General features: G+C 50.2%; 1 protein-coding gene across 7 annotated transcripts in view; it reads right to left on the bottom strand.

Moving 5' to 3' along the window:
• Positions 1 to 3,447: 3,447 nt before the first annotated feature.
• The window catches only part of TFDP2 (transcription factor Dp-2), a 189,095-nt gene continuing 169,738 nt past the window's right edge, over positions 3,448 to 22,804 (bottom strand). For 4 of the 7 annotated variants that reach the window (XM_038742897.1, XM_038742952.1, XM_038743088.1 and 1 more), the window contains 6 exons: positions 21,478 to 21,624; positions 16,859 to 16,927; positions 12,892 to 13,043; positions 8,289 to 8,455; positions 4,175 to 4,280; positions 3,448 to 3,997 (listed from right to left, as the gene is read on the bottom strand). In XM_038742897.1, the coding sequence (XP_038598825.1) occupies positions 3,826 to 3,997; positions 4,175 to 4,280; positions 8,289 to 8,455; positions 12,892 to 13,043; positions 16,859 to 16,927; positions 21,478 to 21,624 (813 nt within the window). In that variant the 3' untranslated portion in view covers positions 3,448 to 3,825. The remainder of the gene's footprint in view (positions 3,998 to 4,174; positions 4,281 to 8,288; positions 8,456 to 12,891; positions 13,044 to 16,858; positions 16,928 to 21,477; positions 21,625 to 22,804) is intronic. The other 3 variants (XM_038743019.1, XM_038742989.1, XM_038743048.1) reach the window with 3 other exon arrangements.

The following is a 22,804-nucleotide window of genomic DNA, read 5'->3' as shown; positions in this document are numbered from 1 at the left end:
GTACACACCCATCAGGACAGCCATTCCTTGGGCTGCACGGCCAATACCCGGTCTGCTGCCGGCAGCCTGGTCCTGGCCCGAGAGGCCTAAAGCACGCAGGAGTAGCTGCAGGGCTGCCCAATGGTGTAACAAGGCCGAAGAGCAGTCCGTAGCCCAGTGGACTGTTCAGTAGCCTAGGCCCAGGCAGGCCTCCACAGCTGGCCTCCCAGTAGCGAGAGGGCCTGGTTGCGCCTTCGGCATCTCCATGGGGGCTGGAGGCCGGGGCAGGGTGCTAGCCCGGGGAGACACTAGTTTTGGCTTTGTTGGGTTTTGACCCAGGTACCCTGGGGATGGAGTGGCTGTAGACAGGATTCCCTGCAGGACTGGGGTGTCCGCTGAGTTGTCCTGGGAGAAGGACTGTCTCTCTTTACCTGAACACCCCCAGTCCTCCCACTCCAGCCCCTTACTCCCCCCGCTGCCTGGTGTCTAGCTGGCCAGGCTACATCAGCACCGCTCATGCTGGCTACGTGTCTCGTGTCTCTGGGCAGAGAGACTCAAAGGAGAGGGGGTGGCTGGAGGTCAGAGGCGGCTGCAGGGGGACAGGAACCCGGGAACCACAGGCATCACCCCAGCTTCCCAAGGGGGATTCAGATGGAAAGCAGAGGGGGGTCCCCCGAAACCTGTGCATCGCTCACAGCCGGGCCTCTGTGTTCTGGAACAAGTTCCACACTAGGTGGGCACCGGGGCCCATTCTCTGGGTGCTGGGGGAGCAGGGCCCAGGAGCCCAGTTTGTTTCAGGCACACAGGTCTTGCTCAGTCGAACCCCTCCCCACCCCTCATCTTCTACTCCCTGTCTGGGGAAGGGAGGGGAGGGAAGGGGCTGGCTGCTCACCCATGAGGGCCCTGATGCTGGGCTGACTAGCAGAACAGCATCTCCAACTAGCCACCAGCCTAGACCGATACCTCACTTTGAGGCTCTTGGATGGGTGGTTTGTCCCTGCTGTCTATACAGCTCCAAGTGGCTTTCTCGTAAGCAGGAGTGCACACCGAGGGAACAATAAACCCGATTCGCAGGTCGGAGTGGCCGAGCCGGGGTTGCTACAGGTAGCGTAGCTCCCTTCACAGCTCCCTCCCAGCTTTCCTGCTCCGAGGAAGAGTCAACAGGGTCGCCACTCCCATAAGTTTGGCTAAGTCGGGAAACCAGGCCCCATACCATGCCAATGGGCATGCTTCCTTCCTTCCAAGCCCCATGGGAATGTTTTGTTCTGGGCAATTCCAAACATTTAAAAATTACCAGAAACGTCCCCATCAAACACACGCTTCCCTACCCGATCCGCCTTGCGCCTGGTCTTGGAAGCAGAGGGGAAGGTCTGTTTTCTCGTGAGACCGAGGAGGATGGAGCCCAGTGGGTGCCAGGCTGCGCCCCAGGCCATGCCCCGCTTGACCAATCACCTAAGCTCTTCCTGTCCGGAACAGAGGCACAAGCGATACTTAAGTGCTGCTCTTAGACTCAAACCCCGCTACCCGGCCGAGTGCTCCCTGGGCACTGGGCACGGAGGCTGGGGCAGGGAGAACATGGGGAGCAAGGAGCCACACAGAGAGTCTCAAGGACAACAGGGGCCATGCGGACTGATCTCTGGAGCTCCCCCAGCACCACTTCCTAGTACAGTGAGCTTCGGCAAAGCAATTCAGAATTCCCAGTATGCCATGGGGACAGGGCCCAGCACCCCGGTCCTACTAGTCCCTTCACGCTATACCACCCCAAGCTGGCCTGGGGAACTCCGGCTCAGCTGGGCTGCGGTTTCCCCAGCATGCTGTCTGCGGGCTCAGCCTGGGACCCAAAATTTGTTCCTGAGCATTAATGGCCCGATTAGGGTTTTCAGGCTCCCCGGCAGGCGTGGTTTCCGCCACAGCGGTCACACTGTAAGGCCCCATGGTACGGATCATATTTGGACCGGACAGCAGGGACTCCCCATACCATCCTTCAACAGATGCCCAACCCCAGGCCGTTAGTCCAAAGCCGTCTCTGGGCTAGCAGATCGAGCTCGGCGGTGGCTTTGAACACACTCCAGACAGGATGGGGATTTTGCCGGGGTTCTTTGGCACCCTGCTTCACCTGCCTCACCTCATCGACCGGGAATCTGCCGATTGAATTTGGTCCCTACAGGGGCCTAGGCCCCCATGCCCGTTTTCAGGGCTAATATTTACATGCCGCCATTAGCAAATTCTGGAGTTCCTCTCATTCCTGGTAGTTGCTTGGTCTCCTGGACCTTGCAGAAATGACAGATCCATGCCCCCCCCACCCCAAGGAGGAGGGCCTGAAGGGGTTCTGGGGAAGGAAATTACCATTTTATGCATTTTGGATGCCTGATTAATACCTTGCTGTGTCCAGCTCAGTAACAGTTGAACCCTGTCCAACCCTACTTAATGAACATGGGTTGGTCTTGGATGATGGGGCAAAACGAAGGGCACTTGGGTGCCCTCAGGGCAGCACAGAAGCGAAAGCTAATGCCACTTCTGAAGGGGCAGGAGCTGGGGTGGAGTAGGAGGGAAGGAGAATGGAGAAAACGGGTCCCTCTACATTTCCTTGGGATTTGAGCGGGGGAAACTAGCTTTAGTTCAGAAATGAGAAACCCTCCTTGTCCTCTTCCGGCATGGGATCCTAACGGCATCCTGGCTAGGAAACAAAGTGCCTTCTGAGAAGCAAATCACTTTGAGGTATCTGCCTTTTACCCAAATGCCAGTGAAATTGAATAAGGGGCAAGGGTGAGGGGCATGGGGTAGTTTGGGAGTGGTGCAAGAGCCCCAGTCTGCTTCTAGTGGGTCAGTGAAGTGCATCAAACCTTACTAGGGACAAAAGTGCCAGACACCACATCTAAAGAGAATATTTCTTCTCGGAAGCAGGAAGCCAATAAGACAAAGGTAGACTAAAGGTAGGCCATTTGGAAAAGTGGTCTAGAGCCAAATCGGTAGCTTTTGGCTCTGAGTTTTCCCCACAGGTGATGATGGGGCCGGGACGCTTTTCTGGAGAGCCAGATCTAGTTTACGCCCAGAAAGGCCACTATGCTCTGGGCTTCCCCAGGTAGCCCTCTAAAGTCCTGTTCATCGGCACACACCTACGATCAATCTCGGAGACCGGGACCGGCTCCTGGCTTTAGACTAATTCCATCAGAAACGGTGAGGGGACCAAGTCGTTCGGAGACAAAAGCACCTAGCTCTGGCAGGAGTGCTCTGCAGGGCTGAGGGAGGGGAGAGGAAGGGGCCTGGGGAGGGGGAGTGGGGTCAGCACCTGAGTTTCAGGACCCTCTTTGCCTTTGGCCTGTAACAATATCCCTAGCTCTCTAGTGCATTCCCCATGGACATCCCCGCCCTCGCCCACCCACTCCTCCCCGCTCCCGGGGCCCGCCCACACAAAACCTGAACTATCCGTTTGTGCGTTGAGAAGGCAGCACAGACAAAAGCCATGAATGGGAGAAACACTTTAGTCAAGGTTCCTTGGCGCCGCCTCGGCTGGGAGCAGGATCTGATGGCGAGGCCACCGGAGTCCCCTGGTTCCGGAGAGAAACAGACCCTATCTTCTCTGCCGAGTCTTCAGGGGCTTCATCCATCTCCTGGGAGGAGTGGCGGCTGCTTTGTTTGCGCTGGGCACCCACCCGTGCTGCCGCTGTTGCCGCGCCTGGTTCAGCTTCGCCATTGCACGGGTGCAGTTCAGTTGGGCCGCCCTCACTGCCGCCGACCACACAGTGCAAACAAAGGCAAGGTTCGAAGCAGTCACATCAAGGACAAGAGCTCACACTAAAAACACACACGAGCAGCATTTGCAAACCTTCGGGTTTTCTACTGTCTTTATTCCGGGGCCGAGGAGTCCTCATCTTCCTCGTCGTCGTCCTCGTCGTTGAAAGAGCAAGGGGTCTCCCCGCGGGACTCTGAATGATGGGAGGCGGCGCTGCTGGGGGCCAGGTAAGGCCCCGTTGCTAAAATGACGTCCGTCTCCAAACACAACCCCTGGTGCGCGCCACTGGACAAGGGAAAACACGCCCTCATTAGAGCCCTGGGGGAGACGTACGGCGGGTACTGGCTCCCCCAGGGCCCGGCTACAGCTGGGCTACACCGGCACTGTGCTCGAAGCAGACCTCGCCCCAGAGACCCCGTTGTCCTCCCGGAGAACCGGCCCCAGAGAATGCTGGCGGCTTACCTCATGTGAGACAGATTAACACCACTGGTGCCTGCTGAATTTGGGATGGCTTGGGTGGAGTCTGGAAGCAGCCCCTGAGTCAGCCAAGAGGGACCCGTAGACATATCTAATGGGAAACACAGACAGGAAGGGCACCAGGTCACCCACGGCTTGGCGTCTGGTCAGAGGCAGCAGTGGCAGCCCCCTGCCCAGCTCGAGAGGGTTGAGAGGATATGCTGGGAGCCGTTTTCTTGGCCTACGGTACTGAGGGCAACCCAGGCTCACTCACACGTGCCCTCCAAAGCCCTGAAGGGGCCAAAATGCACTCCAAAAAGTGGAGGGTGGGGCGAGCCCACCGGCCAGCAGGATGGGGGGGGGTTTCTCCCGCTGGGGAGGGCTAAATGGACCACTTATCTGCCTGAGGAAGCGCTCCTTGGGAACTCCGGGCCGTTCCCATTGTCCAGAGCAACGATGAAAAACGCTAACTGACTCCAGTGGGAAGCAGGCACCACCTACGAAGCTAGCCGTGCTTCCTGGAAAGGGGCCAGCCCAGAGGGGCCGCCAAAGCCCCAGCGGGGCAGGGGGGAGAGGGGGCAAGATACTGAACGAGCAGTGACGATCACAGGTGCTCTGGTGTGGGTGTTACTGAGGGTCTTGCTGTGGAGACACTGGGCTGGCTCCCAGGTTGTAGCCTCCCTGCGCAGCTTCAGGAGTTCTGTAGGTGTCTGCCTTTTCCCCTGAAATGGCTCGGGGGGCAGGGTCTGCACAGTCCAAAGGAAGTCGGCGGGGGGAGTGAGGGTTGGCACACAGAGTGATACCCAGCCCATACGATGTAACTTGTTTGAGGGCCGGTTTACCGCTGCTGTACTCTCCCAAGTGCTAAATACAGTACAGAGCAGGCGCTCTATAGCAAACAGCCCAGGTGGATAATTCAGGGCCAGAGTAGAGGGTCTTTTTTTACCTGAATAACCCAACTGGGCTGTCTAGACAGAGTGAGCAAGCAAATAATCAATCACTGCCTCCATCTCCTAGACCGTGAGCCCGTTGCTGGGTAGGGACCGTCTCTATATGTTGCCGACTTGTACTTCCCAAGCGCTTAGTACAGTGCTCTGCAGATAGTAAGCATTCAATAAGTACTATTGAATGAATCTCCATTTCCTTGGCCCGAGGGGTGGCCGAGGACCCCAGCTCAGAGGCGGCGACTGGAGGAGCCCAGCTCAGAGGCCGGGACTGGTAGCTTTGCAACAGCGAGCAGAGAAGCCTCCTTGCCCCAGGTGGAATCTCTAAAATAATCCCCACCCCACAGCAGGACCTCTGTCTGTGCCTTGGCTTGGGACATGGGGACAGGAAAGTGCTGAGTTTGAGGTAGGAAAGGCTGGGAGACAGAGGACTAAACTGTCTCATCTCTACATCTGGACTGACAGGTGCATGCGAATCGCAATAGCTATCTTCACTGAAAACAGATCATGAGCCAAGTGCCGACAGAGCCATGAGCCATCTGCGAGAAAGTCAAGTTTCTGCCTCCTGAGAGACCACTGAGGAGGAGGTCCTTTGGCCATTCTTATAATTCCGGTGGATTTCCCCAGAACAGAGAGGGGACTATCGATCTGCCTCGAATTGAGGTGTGGGTACAGTTACTCCATCCTCACCATCAGCAGTAGGGGCCAATGGGGAAGGGGAGAAACAAAACAGAGGAAGCTGAAAGGCCCGGTGTTCTGGGAAATGGGGCTCAGGTCCTGGCAGCATGTCAGGCACTGGGTCCTGACCCCAGAGCCCAGGGATTCTCAGAGCCACCCCAAGGGACACCCCTCGATCAGGGGGCCATGAGAAGCAGCGTGGCTTAGTGGAAAGAGCACGGGCTTGGGAGTCAGAGGTCATAGGTTCTAATCCCGACTCCGCCACTTGTCGGCTGTGTGACTTTGGGCAAGTCAGTTAGCTTCTCTGTGCCTCAGTTACCTCATCTGTAAAATGGGGACGAAGACTGTGAGCCCCACGTGGGACAACCTGCTTACCTTGCATCTACCCCAATGCTTAGAACAGTGCTTGGCACGTAGTAAACGCTTAACAAATACCATCATTATTATTACTATCTGAGGTTTTGTGGGGGGCTAGAGTTTGAGAACGGCAGCTGCCCTATCCAGCGATTACTGGATGGTCCTTCCCTTAAACCTCCAGAGTCCTGGGATGGCCACCTAGCTGCCTCCATGATGGTTCTGTACCACTTGTGTGGCTCAGTCAAATCGCCAACTCACCCCCAGGCTGCCCTAGGTATCAGAGTTTTGGGCCCGGAGTGTGTGAGCTGGCCTCAGGTCAGGTCTCAGCTTTCTTCTGTTCAACATGGAAGTGTAAGGATTCACTGACATTATGTGGCCCAAACTCAAGCCTCATTTTCCCTCTGCTGTGAACTTGGCTTTTCCAATTCCTGAGGGCCCACTCCCTGTTTTAAAGGCAAAGCGGGGAGAGGAGACCTTGTTTCTGAGACCTAATGGGAGATAGGAGCAGTTCACTCCTGCATACCAACATCTGCCTGCCAGACCAACAAGCTCTGAGCTGTCGGGGCAAGTCTATCTCGGTGCGGTAACTGGGCACCGGACTCCGGGGGCAAGGGTTCTCTCACAGGTAATTGCCAACTGCCCCTTCTGTGCCACTTTGACTCAAAATGCTCATCTCCTGGAGAACCTGAACCCCATCGACCTTCCTCGACCACGGACTACCTCTTCGATTAAGTGTGCTCTTTTCCTGACCTCGTTTTCTCAGTAGAAAAAAGGCCATGGTTCAAGCCAAGAGCTTCGGCTTGGAGAAAACAGGAGTCTCTCAGGGCTTTTAACAGGAGCGAGTCTACACAGGACCCAGAACCGGGAGCCAGAACACCAAGCTAAAGGCCAATTACAGTTCTGACACTACGGGGACCAAAGGAAACTCAAGCAAGCCCTAAGAGAAAACTACCTGCTTGGGAGTCTTTATCCTAAATTTTGCTTTTCATGTTGGTCTGGAAAACTTGGGTTTCTGAATTACTATGAGAATATCTTCTAGCTTCTAAATGACAACATTGCATAACTTACTGTGGCAAACGCATTGTGCAATTTGGGCTTTAAAATCGGAATGGAAAACCCTTCGTTCAGAGCTCAGAGATCCTGGGAACAAACTGCAAAAGAAGCAATCAGTTCCCTTTGCAAAGGAAAGGCACCGGCTATTTCTCCCTTGAAACTAAAGGACAGATGCCTTCCAGCTAGCAAAGGAGGTCAGAAACAGATCAAGACAAGGCATGGCTAATCTCCAGGAGCCATATACTGGGAGTGGCAAAATCAAAAAGATTTTGGGTGATTTACTGAGTGAATTTTCTGTTCGGCCTTAGGCACGTGTGACTGAGCAACTGGAACCTGCAGCTGAGAGAAGTTCAAGTCAATTTCGCAGGGAGGCTAAAGAGGCCAGCTGGGTCCGAGCAGAGCACAGCTCTGGGAACGGGTCTGGGAGATCCCCACTGGGATCCTAAATGGTCTGAAAACAGCCGGGAAAAAAATCAAACTCCAACAGAAGCCCGGCTGAGTTCGGATGAGGCTCGGATACTGGCAAAGGGGGAGGAGCCCAAACAGTTCCTTCTTGGGAATTTAGGATGTGGTCAACCCTAGGACCAACATCAAATGGTTCTTGGGGCCATGAAAAAGCATGACCCAAAGCCCAGGCTGAGGTGAGGGGGAACGAAGGGTGTGGGGAAGTGTCGTGAAGGAGAAAGCGTTAGTCTGCCCTTCCAAGATGACTGTTTTCCTGAATGAGGAAGAAGAGAAATCTGGAAATACAAGAGTCCTGATTCCAATTATTCTTAAGATCTTCCCTCAGAGGAAGCTTTGGGATGAACTGTCACCCTGGCACAGGAAGGGACAAGAGAGTGGTTCCGTAACCCTTGGGGGCAGCCTGTGGCCCTGCAGCTTTCTTCCTGGACCCTCTGAGAGAATAATTGGCCAGCCCTGTTCTCTGAGCAGCCAAAATGGGAAATCCTCAGTTCAACAGGGGGAATCTTACTGCCTTTGAGAAGCAGCCTACCCGGGCCTGGGGTAATGGACCACAACGTGCAGAGCCTCTGCTGGGCCCGGGGGGTTGGTTGAATTGAGGGCCCAGAGAGGGACTGGGATCATACCTGTGACGTAGCCTTCTAGAGCCTTCGGCACCAGGGACTTAGCCACTCTCAGGTTCTCTGCGGAGCACTGGCCGGCCTCCAGCCCGAAGGACATGCCCATTCGCTTCAACACCTCGATGTCGTCGTGGATCTCGAACGTGTTGTCAAAATTGAAAAGGTACTCGAACCTACACGGGGATGAAAGCGGTCACCATGGCGGTTTTCCGTCAGGTGTGCACACACCTGCCCCCCGGGCTTAATGCACCCGGTTGGTTACATCGAGAACATCGTTGCGAGGGCCAGATACGGCCCCAACCCCCGCACACCACTGCTCTGTTTAAGCTCATGGCTCAGTTCAGCACGAGTCACCGGGTTGTGTTCCCAAGAATGGCATCTCGGCAGGGTTCAAATGTTCAGCATTCCCAATTAAAACAACTTTTTCCGCGAGGGACAATAGGAGTCCGTAACCCTTTAGCCCTCATTAAGCCGATTCAAACACGAGGCAGGAATCTTGCCCAGGCGACAGCATCTACTTGCTTTAAAACCAACACTCTACAAAAGGTCATCTGCAGCTCAGTCACCAAAAATAAAACCATTTGGTGTGGCAATTTCCCAACCTAGCTCCCAGCCCCCTCAGCTCTCCTATCTAATATCCAGTGTCCCTGCTGTGAGTTGGCCTATTTACTTGGATGAAAATCCAATAGGTTTCCAACGCCAACCCTGAGCAGCCACCCCCAAGATTTCTTTGCTTACGTGCTCCCTGCCTTCCAAGACAGCTGGTGCCCAATTCTTTTCCAGGCCTCCTGGCTCAGCTGTTCTCCAAGGCCTTTGCTTAGGCATCTCCCATTCTCCACCCTTTTTCCTTGGGCTCCTCTCCCAAGCGCTTACTACAGTGTTCTGCACAGTGTAAGCACAAGTCTCCCAAGCCCGCAATCTTGGTGTCCTCCTTGATGCCGCTCTCTCATTCACCCCACACATCCAATCCATCACCAAAACCTGCCAGTCTCACCTCCACAACATTGCCAAGATCCGCCCTTTCCTCTCCATCCAAGCCGCTACCTTGCTGGTTCAATCACTCATCCTTTCTCGACTTGATTACAGCATCAGCCTCCTCTCTGATCTCCCTTCCTCCTGTTTCTCCCCACTTCAGTCCATACTTCACCCTGCTGCCCGGATTATCTCTGTACTGAAACGCTCTGGGCATGTCACTCCCCTCCTCCAAAATCTCCAGTGGTTGCCTGTCAACCTACGAATCAAGCAAAAACTCCTCACTCTTGGCTTCAAGGCTTTCCATCACCTCACCCGCTCCTACCTCACCTCCCTTCTCTCCCTATACAGCCCAGCCCGCACCCTCCGCTCCTCTGCCGCTAACCTCCTCACTGTGCCTCATTCTCGCCTGTCCCGCCATCGACCCCGGCCCACGTTCTTCATTCATTCATTCAACTGTATTTATTGAGTGCTTACTCTGTGCAGAGCACTGTACTAAGCACTTGGAAAGTACAAGTCAACAACATATAGAGACGGTCCCTACCCAATAACGGGCTCACAGTCTAGAAGTGGGAGACAGACAACAAACAAAACATGGAATGCCCTCCCTCCACGCATCCGCCAAACTAGCTCTCTTCCCAGACTGAGCCCCCTTTTTCCTCTCTTCCTCCCCCCTCCCCACAGCACTTGTATGTATTTATACAGATTTATTACTCTATTTTCTTTGTACATATTTACTACTCTATTTTGTTAATGATGTGCATATAGCTGTAATTCTATTTACTCTGAAGGTTTTGACACCTGTCTACATGATTTGTTTTGTTGTCTGTCTCTCCCTTCTAGACTGTGAGTCCATTGTTGGGTAGGGACCGTCTCTATATCTTGCTGACTTGTACTTCCCAAGAGCTTACTACAGCACTCTGCACACAGTAAGCACTCAATGAATACGAATGAATGAATTAAAGTACTTAATAACAATGATTGATTGACTGACTCTATACAGCCCACTGCCCAACCCAACCATGGCACGCACCTGAGCAGCAATTCTTACCCCATGCTGCCTTGTTAAAGGAACACTCTTCCGCCCTCCCACCCGACACACTGGGTTTGGTCTGTGGGTGTGCCAGTTTCTTCTAGAGAGCCTTTCCTTGGGGGCGGTCCTGCTCTTAAGTTACCACAAACTTCACAGGTGCAAAACGTTGTGGGTAAACTTCCTATGGGAGGGCTGGCGTCGGGGCCGGTGCCAGTACCTGCCTGATGGGCTGGGGCACTGCTGGGGTTTGATGAGCTGGGATGGATGCAGGATTGGGAAAAAGCAGTCTTTTTTTCTGATTGCCAAACCAGTAAGTCAAGCAGCACAATGAAAAGCGGAAGCTTTCTGTACATTTCATCATCCCTGTGGAACTCCCGACTAACTCAGGGAATGTATACATGAAAGACAAGTCCTAACCAACAAGCTTCAGCTGGCCCAAGCCTCCACCGTCTCCTCTACTTCTTCATCCTCCTCCTCCCCCTCCTCTTTCTCCTTTTCCTCAGAAGCATTAGTCAGGGATGTTTCAATAGGCATTTGCCACAATCTATGCAATTGAGAATTTATCAGCTCCCTTCATCTCTTACTCGATTCGCTTCCCACCCAACTCTCTGCTTCTCACTTTCCTTTCCTTTCCACTCAATCAATGGTATTTGCTGAGTGCTTACTATGAGCAGAGTACTGTATTAAGCACTCAGGAGAGTACAATTAAAAAGAATTAGGATCCTCAGCCCCAACTCTGCTCTGCTCTGCCAAAGTAGAGGGAACGACCGGAGTCGAATCCTTCCCACCTCCGTCATCCCATAGTGCCCTAGAACACTTGCTTGGAGGGTCACAGACCCTTCCTCCCTCAGGGCCGTTGCCCCTTTCCCCAGGAAGGGCTACCTCTGGGGGCCACATCAAGGCCTTCCCAGACTGAGCCCCCTCTTTCCTCTTCCCCTCCCATCCCCCTTGCCTTACCTCCTTCCTCTCCCCACGGCACCTGTATATATGTTTGTACGTATTTATTACTCTATTTATTTATTTATTTATTTTATTTGTACATATTTATTCTATTTATTTTATTTTGTTAATATGTTTTGTTTTGTTGTCTGTCTCCCCCTTCTAGACTGTGAGCCCGCTGTTGGGTAGGGACCGTCTCTATCTGTTGCCAACTTGTACTTCCCAAGCGCTTAGTACAGTGCTCTGCACACAGTAAGCGCTCAATAAATATGACTGAATGAATGAATGAATCAAGCTTCGGGAAACAAGGAGGCCCAGGGCCTGGGCGAGGCAAGGATCTAACCAAACTTCGGCCCTGGGCAGCATGGGGGTACCCTCGCCCATGGCTGCAAAATTGCTTTTCACACAGTGCCTCTCAGGGAGCATCCTCTTGGCAAGGTCAGAAACCAGTCGGGGTTCTAACTGGAACTGTGATGAGAATCTTTCTAGGAGTTCTTCAGTAGAGGATCCTAATGAGTAAATCTGGCTGACATCACTTTTTCTCTTATCTTTTACTGTCTCTGAAATGGCATTTCAGGACTTCACAGTCTCCAGAAGCTGCTTTGCAGCTATTTGGCTTGAAGCTAGACAAGCTAGAGAGTGACATCTGGAATGAATCTATATCTGTCTGGCCTACAAGCCAAGTAGATTGTTCCTGGGGTCCCTTTTGGCTCTTCCAGTGCCACAATTGGAAGAAGAAGGAATCACAGGAAGGATTTCAGGCTTAGGTCCTGGCACCAAATGGGCAGAAGCTGGTTCGAGGGATAACATCTGTTTCCAGCCCTGTCTTCTACTGATGCTCCCGCTCCAAGTGTATGGGACCCTTTTTTCCTACCTACGCTAGAAGTTTAAGCCAGTCTCTCCAATTTTCCAACATCACATGGCCTGCCACATCTTAGGATGGGTCTCTGTCAAAGCTCCAGAGGGCTTTGGGGAATGTACACACACTTGAACAAACACACAGAGGTTGGTCCATTCTTGGCCAGTGTCCAAGAGGCGGTTTCATTACCCTCATTCAGGGATGCTGAGGCTCACTGGTAAGGACCCGGAAGCACAGAGCAGAGTCTGGAGGGTGGGAACGCACTACTGGAAGAGTCAGAGAGGGGAGGGGAGGCTTTTGGACCCCTTCCCTGGGACTCAAATGGCTTCTGAACCAATCTGGAGAGACTAGTTTAAACTGTTAGTGGAGGAAGGAAAGAAAGGTCCCAGTCAGCTGACTCCAGAAAAGTACACTTTGCTCAAAATTGCCACGATTTAAACTCAGGCCAGCGGGGAAGCAACAGAACGAATGAGCCCTGATTTACTAAATACCTGCTTAAAGGATTTCAGGGAGACGGGGGGCATCTGAACCCTTGGCAGTGTAGCATTACTGTCAAAGGGGTCAAAGCAAATAAATGCGGGGGCAGTTATATTTAGTTGTCAATCGTCCACCCCTCCTGCCCTTCGTTACCCCAATTCCCAAAGGGCAGCCCTAGTCTCATGGGTAAGAGGGAGATCTTGGGTGAAGTAAGAGGTCAGAAAAGGATGGGAGTCCACCGAAACATGGAGGATGCCATGAGGCTTGAGGTCTGGAGCAGAACGCGTCCCTAATCCCGCGAGGAGTGCAGAGTCGTGTTTCACACTTACTTATCGCTAGAGATGCTGCAGTCGATAACAGTCCTTTTACTCGTGTTGACTATTATGAAAGGCAGCTGTATGGTGGAATTGGAAGCCGGAGGGCCTTGATTTTGCTGCTCGTTTTGCCGATTTCTCTGCACCAGGTTTTTGAAAGCTATTTGCTGTGAAAACAAATTGACACCGAGAGGGTCACTGCATAGGGTGGAGGGAATTTTTTTTGGGGGGGGAATCAAATATTTTTTGAGGGGGAGAAGAAAATAATAATAATGATGGCATTTGTTAAGCGCTATGTGCAGAGCACTGTTCTAAGCACTGTGGGTGGATACAAGGTGATCAAGTTGTCCCACATGGGGCTCACAGTCTTAATCCCCATTTTACAGATGAGGTAACTGAGGCTCAGAGAAGTTAAATGACTTGCCCAAGGTCACACAGCAGACATGTGGTGGAGCCAGGGGATTCGAACCCATGACCTCTGACTGCAAAGCCCGGGCTCTTTTCCACTGAAAACCCAGTTCTAAAATGAATGAAGTTCATTAAGGAGCTCCAAGGAACCATTTCTCTTTGTGCACTTGTAAAATAAAGCAAGGACTGTAGCTGTTGGATGAGACTGTCCCTGTTCAGTGGGCACCCCTGAGGTGACCCAATAACTGAAACAGTGTAAACACTATTGAGATTGGAAAGAACTCTCTAGGCTGGCCTAGAGACTTTTATATGATAGGCTATGTTCCTGCCATACGTGGAATATTACTGTGCGGGATCTGGCTTCTTGTTTCTAGACAGTAAGCTCGGTCTGGGCAGGGATCTGTCTGTTATATTGTATTCTCTCAAGCACTTAGTACAGTGCTCTGCACACAGTAAGCATTGAGTAAATATGATTGATTGATTGGTTGATTACTTCCATTGCAGAAATCTCTATAAGGAGCTAGGACTTCTGCAACCTCAGCAAGAGGCATAATAATGATAATAATGTTGGTATTTATTAAGTGCTTACTATGTGCAAAGCACTGTTCTAAGCACTGGGGGGGGGGGGGGGGGGGGGAAATATCCAGTCCGTCATTGTTGTCAACAATGATGGTATTTACTGACCACTGGTTGTGTGCAGAGCAATGACCGAGGGAGGTGCTTGAAGAAATCCAAGATGAGTTCCTGTCCTGGGGAGCTTACAATCTAATGGAGGAAGGCAAGGAATCGCAAAAAATGAAGCAGTGTGGCCTCCTGGGAAGAGTACAGCCCTGGGAGGCAGATGACCTGGGTTCTAATCCAGCCTCTGCCGGTTGTCTGCTGTGTGACCTTGGGCAAGTCACTTAACTTCTCTGTGCCTCAATTTCCTCAACTGTAAAAATGGGGATTCCATACCTATCTGTTCTCCCTCATTCATTCATTCATTCAATCAATCGTATTTATTGAGCGCTTACCATGTGCAGGGCACTGTACTAAGCACTTGGGAAGTACAAGTTGCCAACATAAACTGTGAGCCCCATGTGGGATTAACCTGTATCTACCCCAGGGAAGGGGAAGAAGAAGGAGAAAGGACAAAGGAGAAAGGAAAGAGGAAGGATGACAAGATGCAGAGCAGTGGCTGAGCGGCCACAGTAATAATAATTATGCTACTTGTTAATCGCTACATGCCAAGCACTAAGCGCTGCGTTAGGTACAAATTAATCAGGTTGAACACAGTCCCTGTCCCAAATGGGGCTCACGCTCTTAATCCCCATTTTACAGATGAGGTAACTGAGGCCTGGAGAAGTGAAATGACTTGCCCAAGGTCACAAAGCCAACAAGTGGTGGAGCCGGACCAGATCTCAGGTCCTTCTGACTCTCAGGCCTGTGCTCTATCCACTGAGTCACGCTGTGAAGATGAGGAGGGCAAGGTGGGTCTTGCCACAAGAGTGTGGGGACATGCAAGTCCCACACCCTGACCTACACCTGAAATTCCAAACCAAGACCTGGTGGCCCCAGTGATGCCCAAGCAATAGGGCTCTTCTTTCCCTGGGATCTTCTTCTGGCAGCTGGAGCCCCAGGGAAGCCCTGATGTTTCCCATTCCTCGGGAAGAACCCCTCCACTTCTTCTCAACCCACTCTTCTCTCCCCAAGACTGTTCCTGGCCTCATGTCCCTTCTCCACTCTTCTTTCCTCCCTCCCCTTAACCTCTTCAGGCTACAGAACTCCCTCCTGCCTGGGAAGCAGCAGAACAGATTGGATAAAGCACAGGCCTGGAAGTCAGAAGGTTATGGGTTCCAATTCCAGCTCTGCCACTTGTCTGCTGTGTGACCTTGGGAAAGTCACTTCACTTCTCTGAGTGTCAGTTACCTCACCTGTTAAAATGGGGATTGAGACCGTGAGCCCCATGCGTGGGACAGGGACTGTGTCTAACCCGATTTGCTCGTACCCACCCCAGTGCTCAGTACAGTGTCTGGCACATTGTAAGTGCTTAACAAATACCACAATTATTATTATTGCAGCTTCTCAACAGCTCAGAGATTTGGGCCATGAACCCAAGCGCTTGCAGTGAGTGGCCCCAGAGGAAGGAGGGAAAGCCTCCCCTTGGAAGGGGATCACACCTTCTGCAGATGCCTTGCCGGACATACTGAAGGAGGCAGGGCAAAAAAATGCTGTTGATGTGACTTGCAAAAAATGGGATATGAAAGGTAAGACATTCTTGATGACATAAGGAGATAAAGAGCTAAAACAGGGATTTGGGAGGTTCAAGTTAGGGTTGGGATTTTATATCTGAAACTGGTAATTACTGCTAAGTTGGGTTTTTTCTGAAGGAAAACTACAACTTGGATTTTTTATTTTTGGCAAAATTGATCTGATTGGGTAGAATATGTCATCACTGCATTGCTGAAAGGACATTTTTACACCAACTATAAAAACCCAAAACAGAAAAAACTTATTCAGCCCAAGTGCCCTGTGACTTTACTTCACATGATTTGGTACAAGGGCTCCATTATGTCAAAACAGCATTGAAGCTCCAGGCAGCCACCCAAACAATTACAATTCAGGGATCCTTCTGAAACACAAAATTCCTTTTTCCCCCCAAACAGAATAGCGCTTCAAGTTTGGGTGTCTCTGCAAAGCTCTCCTCCGGTGTTCCCGTGCCACATCGAGGGCAGAGCTCTCTCAAAAGGATCCGGCGTACGGGCTAGCCTTTGTTCTAACAGCCTGAAAATCAGGCTTGTCCAGAAACCATAGGGCCTGCATCACGGCTCCGACACGGCCACAGAAGGACGTGCAGATGTTCACAGGGCAAATACTACCTGACTGCCACTGGGTTGGAGTGGGCAAAAAATGGAATCAGTGGAAGGCAGCATGGTCTAGTGAGTGACTGGGAAGGCACTGGGAGTCAGAGGTCCCAGGCTCTAAATGCCAGCTCTACCACTTGCCCGCTGGGTGATCTTGAGCGGTTCACTTTAACTTCTTTGGGCCTCAATTTTCTCACCTGTGAAATGGGGATTCAATAACTGTTTATCCTACTACGTAGGCTGTGAGCCAATCAATCATTTTTACTGAGTGATTACTGTGTGCAGAGCACGGAGTTAAGCGCTTGGGAGAGTACAATACATTCCACCCGATTACCTTGAAAATACCCCAGCTCTATAATTCAGTGCTTGGCACAGAGTAAGCGCTTATCAAATATTATCGTCGTCATCATCATCACCGCAAAAACAGAAGCGGCGGGAATCCCACTGAGAGGGCGGGAGCTGGGAAAGAGGCAGCTCTAGAGCTGCCCCAACACAGAGGCTCTGCGTTATTTTGGCTTTGATGACAAGATGAGACCTTCTGCAAGGGGGAAATGTCAATTAATCAGTGGCATTTACTGAGCGCTTACCGTGTACAGAGCACTGTACTAAGCGCTTGGGAGAGTACAGTAAAACAGAGCTAGCGGATACGTCTCCGTCCCACGACGAGAAATACGCCGAGCACATCATTGGGAAAGTACATGCATAAGCAAGAGGACCCAAGGCCCGCTTACCTGGAGCAGCAGCTCTTGCAGCTGAGCCCTCTTCTGCTTGATCCGCTCTATTCGCCTCTGCTTCTCGATCTGAAATACACAGGCCAGCCCACCGTCAGACAGAAATGCCTCCCCGGAAACTAGAAGGCAACAAGACCACTCCCCCTCCGGGCCCTTTCTCCGGGAAGGTAGGGACCTCCTCATGGCCCAGTGCTTAGAACAGTGCTTTGCACGTAGTAAGCACTTAACAAATGCCATCACTATTATGGAGGACAGAGACTGCTTCCGCTGGCAATGGTTAAACCCAGAGAAGTCACAACATCTACTGCACTAACACAGCAAAGATGATGATGGGTTGGCAGAAACACCTGTACTGTACTCTACTCTCCCAAGCGCTTAGATCAGTGCTCTGCACAAGGTAAGAATTCAATAAATACGATTGAATGAATGAGATCGGGTCTAGGAGTCAGGCGATCTGGAGTCTAATCCCGGCTCTGCCATCTGCCTGCTTTGTGACTTGGATGAGTCACTTAACATCCCTGTGCCTCAGTTACTTCATCTTTAAAAGGGGGATTCAGTACCTGTTCTCCTTTCTACTTATATTATGAGCCCTGTGTGGGACAGGGGACTGTGTCTGAACTGATTATATTGTATCTTCCCCATGGCTTAGAAAAGTGCTTGACACACAGTAAGCATTTAAAATATACCACTATTCTTCTTCTTATTAATGTTGTTATTATCATCATCACCATCACCTGGATCTTTCCTGGCTTGTTAGGAGCTCAGGGGAGAGGCTGGCAGAACAGAATTCCCCCACAGGCTTGACTGATATCTCTCAACAGGTCCTCCAGCCTCTTTTCCTCAAATCGGTTTTCTCCTCCCATTGCACCCACGGTCTCCTTTCATTCAGTTGTATTTACTGAGAGCTTACTATGAGTGCGGCACTGTACTAAGCACTTGGGAGAGTTCAACAGAACAATAAATAGGCACCTTCCATGCCCACAACTAGCTTACAGTCTAAAAAATCCTCCCTTGACAGGCTCCTTACGTAAGTACTTGCGGGAAGCATACTCAAGCCCCAGTTAGAGAAGCAGCGTGGCTTAGTGGAAAGAGCCTGGGCTTGGGAGCCAGAGGCATGGGTTCTAATCCCGGCTCCACCACTTACCAGCTGTGTGACTTTGGAAAAGTCACTTCACTTCTCTGTGCCTCAGTTCCCTCATCTGTAAAATGGGGATTAAGTCTGTGAGCACCACATGGGACAACCTTATTACGCTGTATCTACCCCAGTGCTTAGAACAGTGCTTGGCACATAGTAAGCGCTTAACAAATACCATTATTATTATTATCATTACTATTATTGTTGTTGTTGTTAATAACAATACTAATAATGATAATTCCCCTTTCCACACAAGGCTGTTTTACAGCCCGTTATTTGCCTAGCCCTTATTTTTGGGCCAGGCATTTAGAAGCCACTCAGTGAGGACAGGCTGACCAACTCTGCCTGACAGCGAGGTTAACAGTCAATAACAAAGGCCTCCCTGGCCTCTCAAACTCAATTCCTTATTCCTACCATCTAGTGACCAAGCTCATGGGCTAAATCCTCTAGCGCCACACGCTGCTATTTGACCCCACCATAAAGGAAGGGTTGAACACTTGTTTGGAAAACAAAAACGAGAATGGTATAAAGGTTTCTTGCAGGCTCCCGCTCACGGGTCTCCCTGCGACTTAAGTGTGAGAACAAAAGAGGATGAGGGAGAGAAAAGGGACAGAGAAAGAGAAAGAGAGAAGGAAAAAGAAGAGGGGAGGGACAGACAGGTGAGAGGCCAGGGGAAGGTGTGAAACTCCAATTGTTCAATTCAATCCTTGCTTTCAGTCTGAGCCAAAGTTTGGTTAGAAAACACTGGATTAAGAAAAAAAGGCGGTTTGTTTTTCTCTTAATCGTATTAATTGAGCGCTTTCTGTGTGCAGAGCACTGTATTAAGCACTTGGGAGAGTACAATATAATAATAAAAAGACACATTCCCTGCCCACAACAAGATTACAGTCTAGAGGGTCTTGACTAATCAATTATGAAGGTCTACTGTTTCTGTTGAACTGCTGCTTTTGCTAAATTTACCATTATCCTTCCCCAGTGCATCTGGCCCCTCCCTCCCCACATTTCTCTTGATGGAGAGCCTCCTGTGCCTGAATCACAGGGCTTGGGTTTCTCCCCAGCGCTCAGAACAGGGCCTTGCACAATGCTAGCGCTTAATGAATAGAGCTGCTCCTCCTCCTTCCTCTCCTTAATAGATGCACATTGTTGCTGCAGTCAAAGTGCACTCCCTTTAAATCCCAACCTCCCAGTGGGGAGGATAATGCTAAACTATGTTTCTGAGGTGCAGGGGATTAGCCCTCAAGCTAAGGGTCCCCTTGGGGAAGAAGGGCAAAATGAGCACTTCCCCAAAGCCTCTCTACTAGTTCTCCACCTTGTACATGCTGAGCAATCATAAATGACCCAGAATGGGCTGGGGAAAAATGAGCTCAGAGAAACATGAAATCAACATTAATCCCCCCATAATTAGCTTCAGTAAACAGTACTTATAGCTCATTACAATACCCAAACCAGTTTAGAAAAATCCCTGCCATGGCAAAATGGCACTGGGGAGGATTTTCTCTTAATTTCTACTTCGGGGAGTAGAAAAGAGGAGGGGTTTTTCCACTCCAACTTTCCATAAGGGTGCTCTGAGTTTTTAGGTCTTTTCTCGTCAAATTCTTCATCTCTCAAATTAGAAAGGAAAATATTAACTCTTATCGCCAATGACAGGCGAGGATGCTGTGTACATTTCTGTCACTTTGAAGGTAATTTGGGGAAATTAACAGAATGAAAATGCAAATCAATTAATATAATTAAGTGAAAACGACAGGCAATTAGGCACGATCAGTGAACCCCCCCCCAACCCCCCCCCCCCCAACTTTCTGCTCCCTAGATCAAGATATGAGGAAAGGGCAGGTTTCAGCTACAACTGTAAGTTCGTCCCTCTAGACTGTACACTCCTTGTGGACAGGGAACATGTCTACCAACTCTGATAGAGTGTGCTCTCCCAAGCACTTAGTACAGTGCTCTGCACACAGTAAGCGCTCAATAAATACCATTGATTGAGCGAGAGAAGGTCAGAGGCTCAAACAGCTCCAGGTTTCCTGTAGCATCTAACAGAGAGGATATTTCTCCAAATAGGATATCACCACTTAAGTTACTGGTTTCCTAAAATATCACATGAGATGGGACAAAGTGAAGAACTTCAGAAACAAATGGAACCAAGATTCATCAAGCAACTGTTTATCAATTGTAAGATAGACTCCATTTCTAAGATGACACTGCTTCAATCAATCAACCAACCAATGGTGTTTACTGAGTGAGTGCTTACTGTGTGCAGAACACTGTACTAACTGCTTGGGAGAGTACAATAGAGTTGGCAGACATGATTCCTGTCCTCAAGGAGCTTACAATCTAGTGGGGTATAGAGCAAAGCAAAACTGCCGAGCCCCCTGGAAAGCGTTTAGAGGAAACACAGTGAAGCCAAACTCTCAGATTTCTTGTCATGCAGCCCACTCAAATTGTTCCCAAACACTGATAATAATAATAATAATGGCATTTACTAAGCGCTTACTATGTGCAAAGCACTGTTCTAAGCGCTGGGGGGGTTACAAGGTGATCAGGTTGTCCCACAGGGGGCTCACAGTCTTAACCCCCATTTTACAGATGAGGTAACTGAGGCACAGAGAAGTTAAGTGACTTGCCCAAAGTCACACAGCTAAGTGGAGGAGCCGGGATTTGAACCCATGACCTCTGACTGCACAGCCCATGCTGTTTCCACTGAGCCACGCTGATAAATTTGACGGATGCTAAATTTTTACATTTTCACCACAAGCAAAGTAAGCTCTTTGTGGTGCATATGGTGGCATTTCATCACCTGGAAGTAAGTGTGGTTTTCATATGCTTTCCCCCCAGATTCAGGCTGTGACCTCTTTGAAATAACATGAAAATGCTGAAATGCTAAAACATCCTTGCCTACAGTAATAGTTTCTCCACTTGCTGAACCTGCTCACCAGAAATCTGAGGAGCATTTGGAAACATCACAGGTGCTTGCTGATTTTGAGCCCTGACTCTGAAGGACTGAAAAACTTCCTTTCTGAAAGGTTCTCGTGTCTCGAAAAGCAGGTGGTTGGCATGGAAATCAGTTTATGGAGATAGACAAATCGTTTCTGACTGTAAACATGGTATTTTCATAGCTGCTAGGCCCTGGTTTTCTCCCCATCAATCTTATGCTGCTTGAGGTATGCAGCAGCAATAAAATAAACGACCCAAAGTAAAGGAGCGGACTTCTGGGATTTGGTTGGGGTGGTTAATGCTGTCGGTTGTCACTCTCCATGAGCACCCATCCTTCATACAAGGGTGTGAAGACAACACCTGGCCCTCCCCCTGCCACCCGACCATCCCAACAAGGGCCAAGGGTGAAGCAGATTGAATGCCTTTTTAAATAAAACTATGAGGTAGTTTAACATTTAGGTTAAAATCTTCTATTTCTAAATTCTGGATACCTGAAGGCTGTGCCCCCAGAAAGCACATGGACCCGTGCCTGAGAGCAGACCCTTCCTCTTACCTCGAGGTTCTGACATTCTTGAGCTGAATTGGTAGGAAGGCCAATCCACTTGATTTCCTTTTTCTCCTTGGAAATGATATTCATGGCCATCAGCACATTGAGGGCATCGTAAACCCTGCGCCTAATGTTCTTCTGGTCATAAGCCTGCTGAAAAAAGTTTCAGGGGATCAAGACCGTTGGACGATTATGGAGCTAAAATGAAGGTGGCAGAATCTTCCCCTAGGCTGATAGATCACAAATGAGAGGCACATAAGTGTTGGGTCAGAATTTAGGGCCAACTGTCATAGGTATCTGTATGTCAAACTTGAATGCAAGAGAAAAGGCAAGTAACTTCTCCAAAGTGAGTGATTTTTCTCCCTGCACCTGCAAGATCAGCCCTGTCATTATATCCTGCCTGCCTACAGTGACAGATGACTTCTAAGGCATTTGTCCAGACTCTACAGGATCACTGGTTGGCAGAAGCCACCCTCCTTGAGCTTAGCATCTAGTTGAGGTCTCTTTCCTCTTCATGCTCCTGAAACTATAAGTTGGTGAAAGGTGCCCAGAGAGCTCATCTGTTTCTGTCAGGCTCATGACCCTTTCTCGTCACAGGGATTCAAGGTAAATAGAAGATCGAGGTAATTTCTACAAATGTGGGTTTTTATCCTAGCAACATTTATCATCAACTCCCTCTGAGAACCGCCCAACTTTACCACTTCATTGATGCTTCAAAATGTCACTACCAAGCGATTATTTAAGAGAGATGGCCCTGGTTATATTTTCATTCTGCCAAGGGTTAGTCTCAGGTATGGTGAGAACAGCCCCACTATGTGTTTATTAGGGTAAAATAAATATTGGTGCCAGTTAACCCCTAGAGTTGCCACCTATCCTAAATGCAAAGTTTGCAGAAACTTGTTGGCTGAAGTGCCCGAACCCTCTTTTCATTTAACGAGAGATGGGAAGCTGTGATGGCCCGGTAAAAAAATCCGATAGCCCCAGAAGCCCGTCAAACACCCTTTGGTTTTCAGCATGCTGGAGCAATTGGAGGTCAATTTTAATAATTAATAATCACCATAATAATTATGGTATTCACTAAGTGCTTACTATGTGCCAGGTACTGTACTAAGCGCTGGGGTGGGTACAAGCAAATTGGGTCCCTGTCCCAGGTGGGGCTCACAGTCTCAATCCCCACTGAGGTAACGGATGCCCAGGGAAGTGAAGTGACTCTCGCAAGGTCACACAGCAGACAAGTGGCGGAGCTGGGATTAGAAGCCATGACCTTCTGGCTCCCAGGACTGTGCTCTATCCACTACACTGCACTGACCCTGAGAAGGTTCAAACTCATGTA

Source organism: Tachyglossus aculeatus, chromosome 1, assembly GCF_015852505.1.
Source record: "Tachyglossus aculeatus isolate mTacAcu1 chromosome 1, mTacAcu1.pri, whole genome shotgun sequence".
Classification (NCBI taxonomy): Eukaryota; Metazoa; Chordata; class Mammalia; order Monotremata; family Tachyglossidae; genus Tachyglossus; species Tachyglossus aculeatus.
The sequence above is the reverse complement of the archived record's forward strand: the minus strand, read 5'-3'. Positions and strand labels throughout refer to the sequence as shown.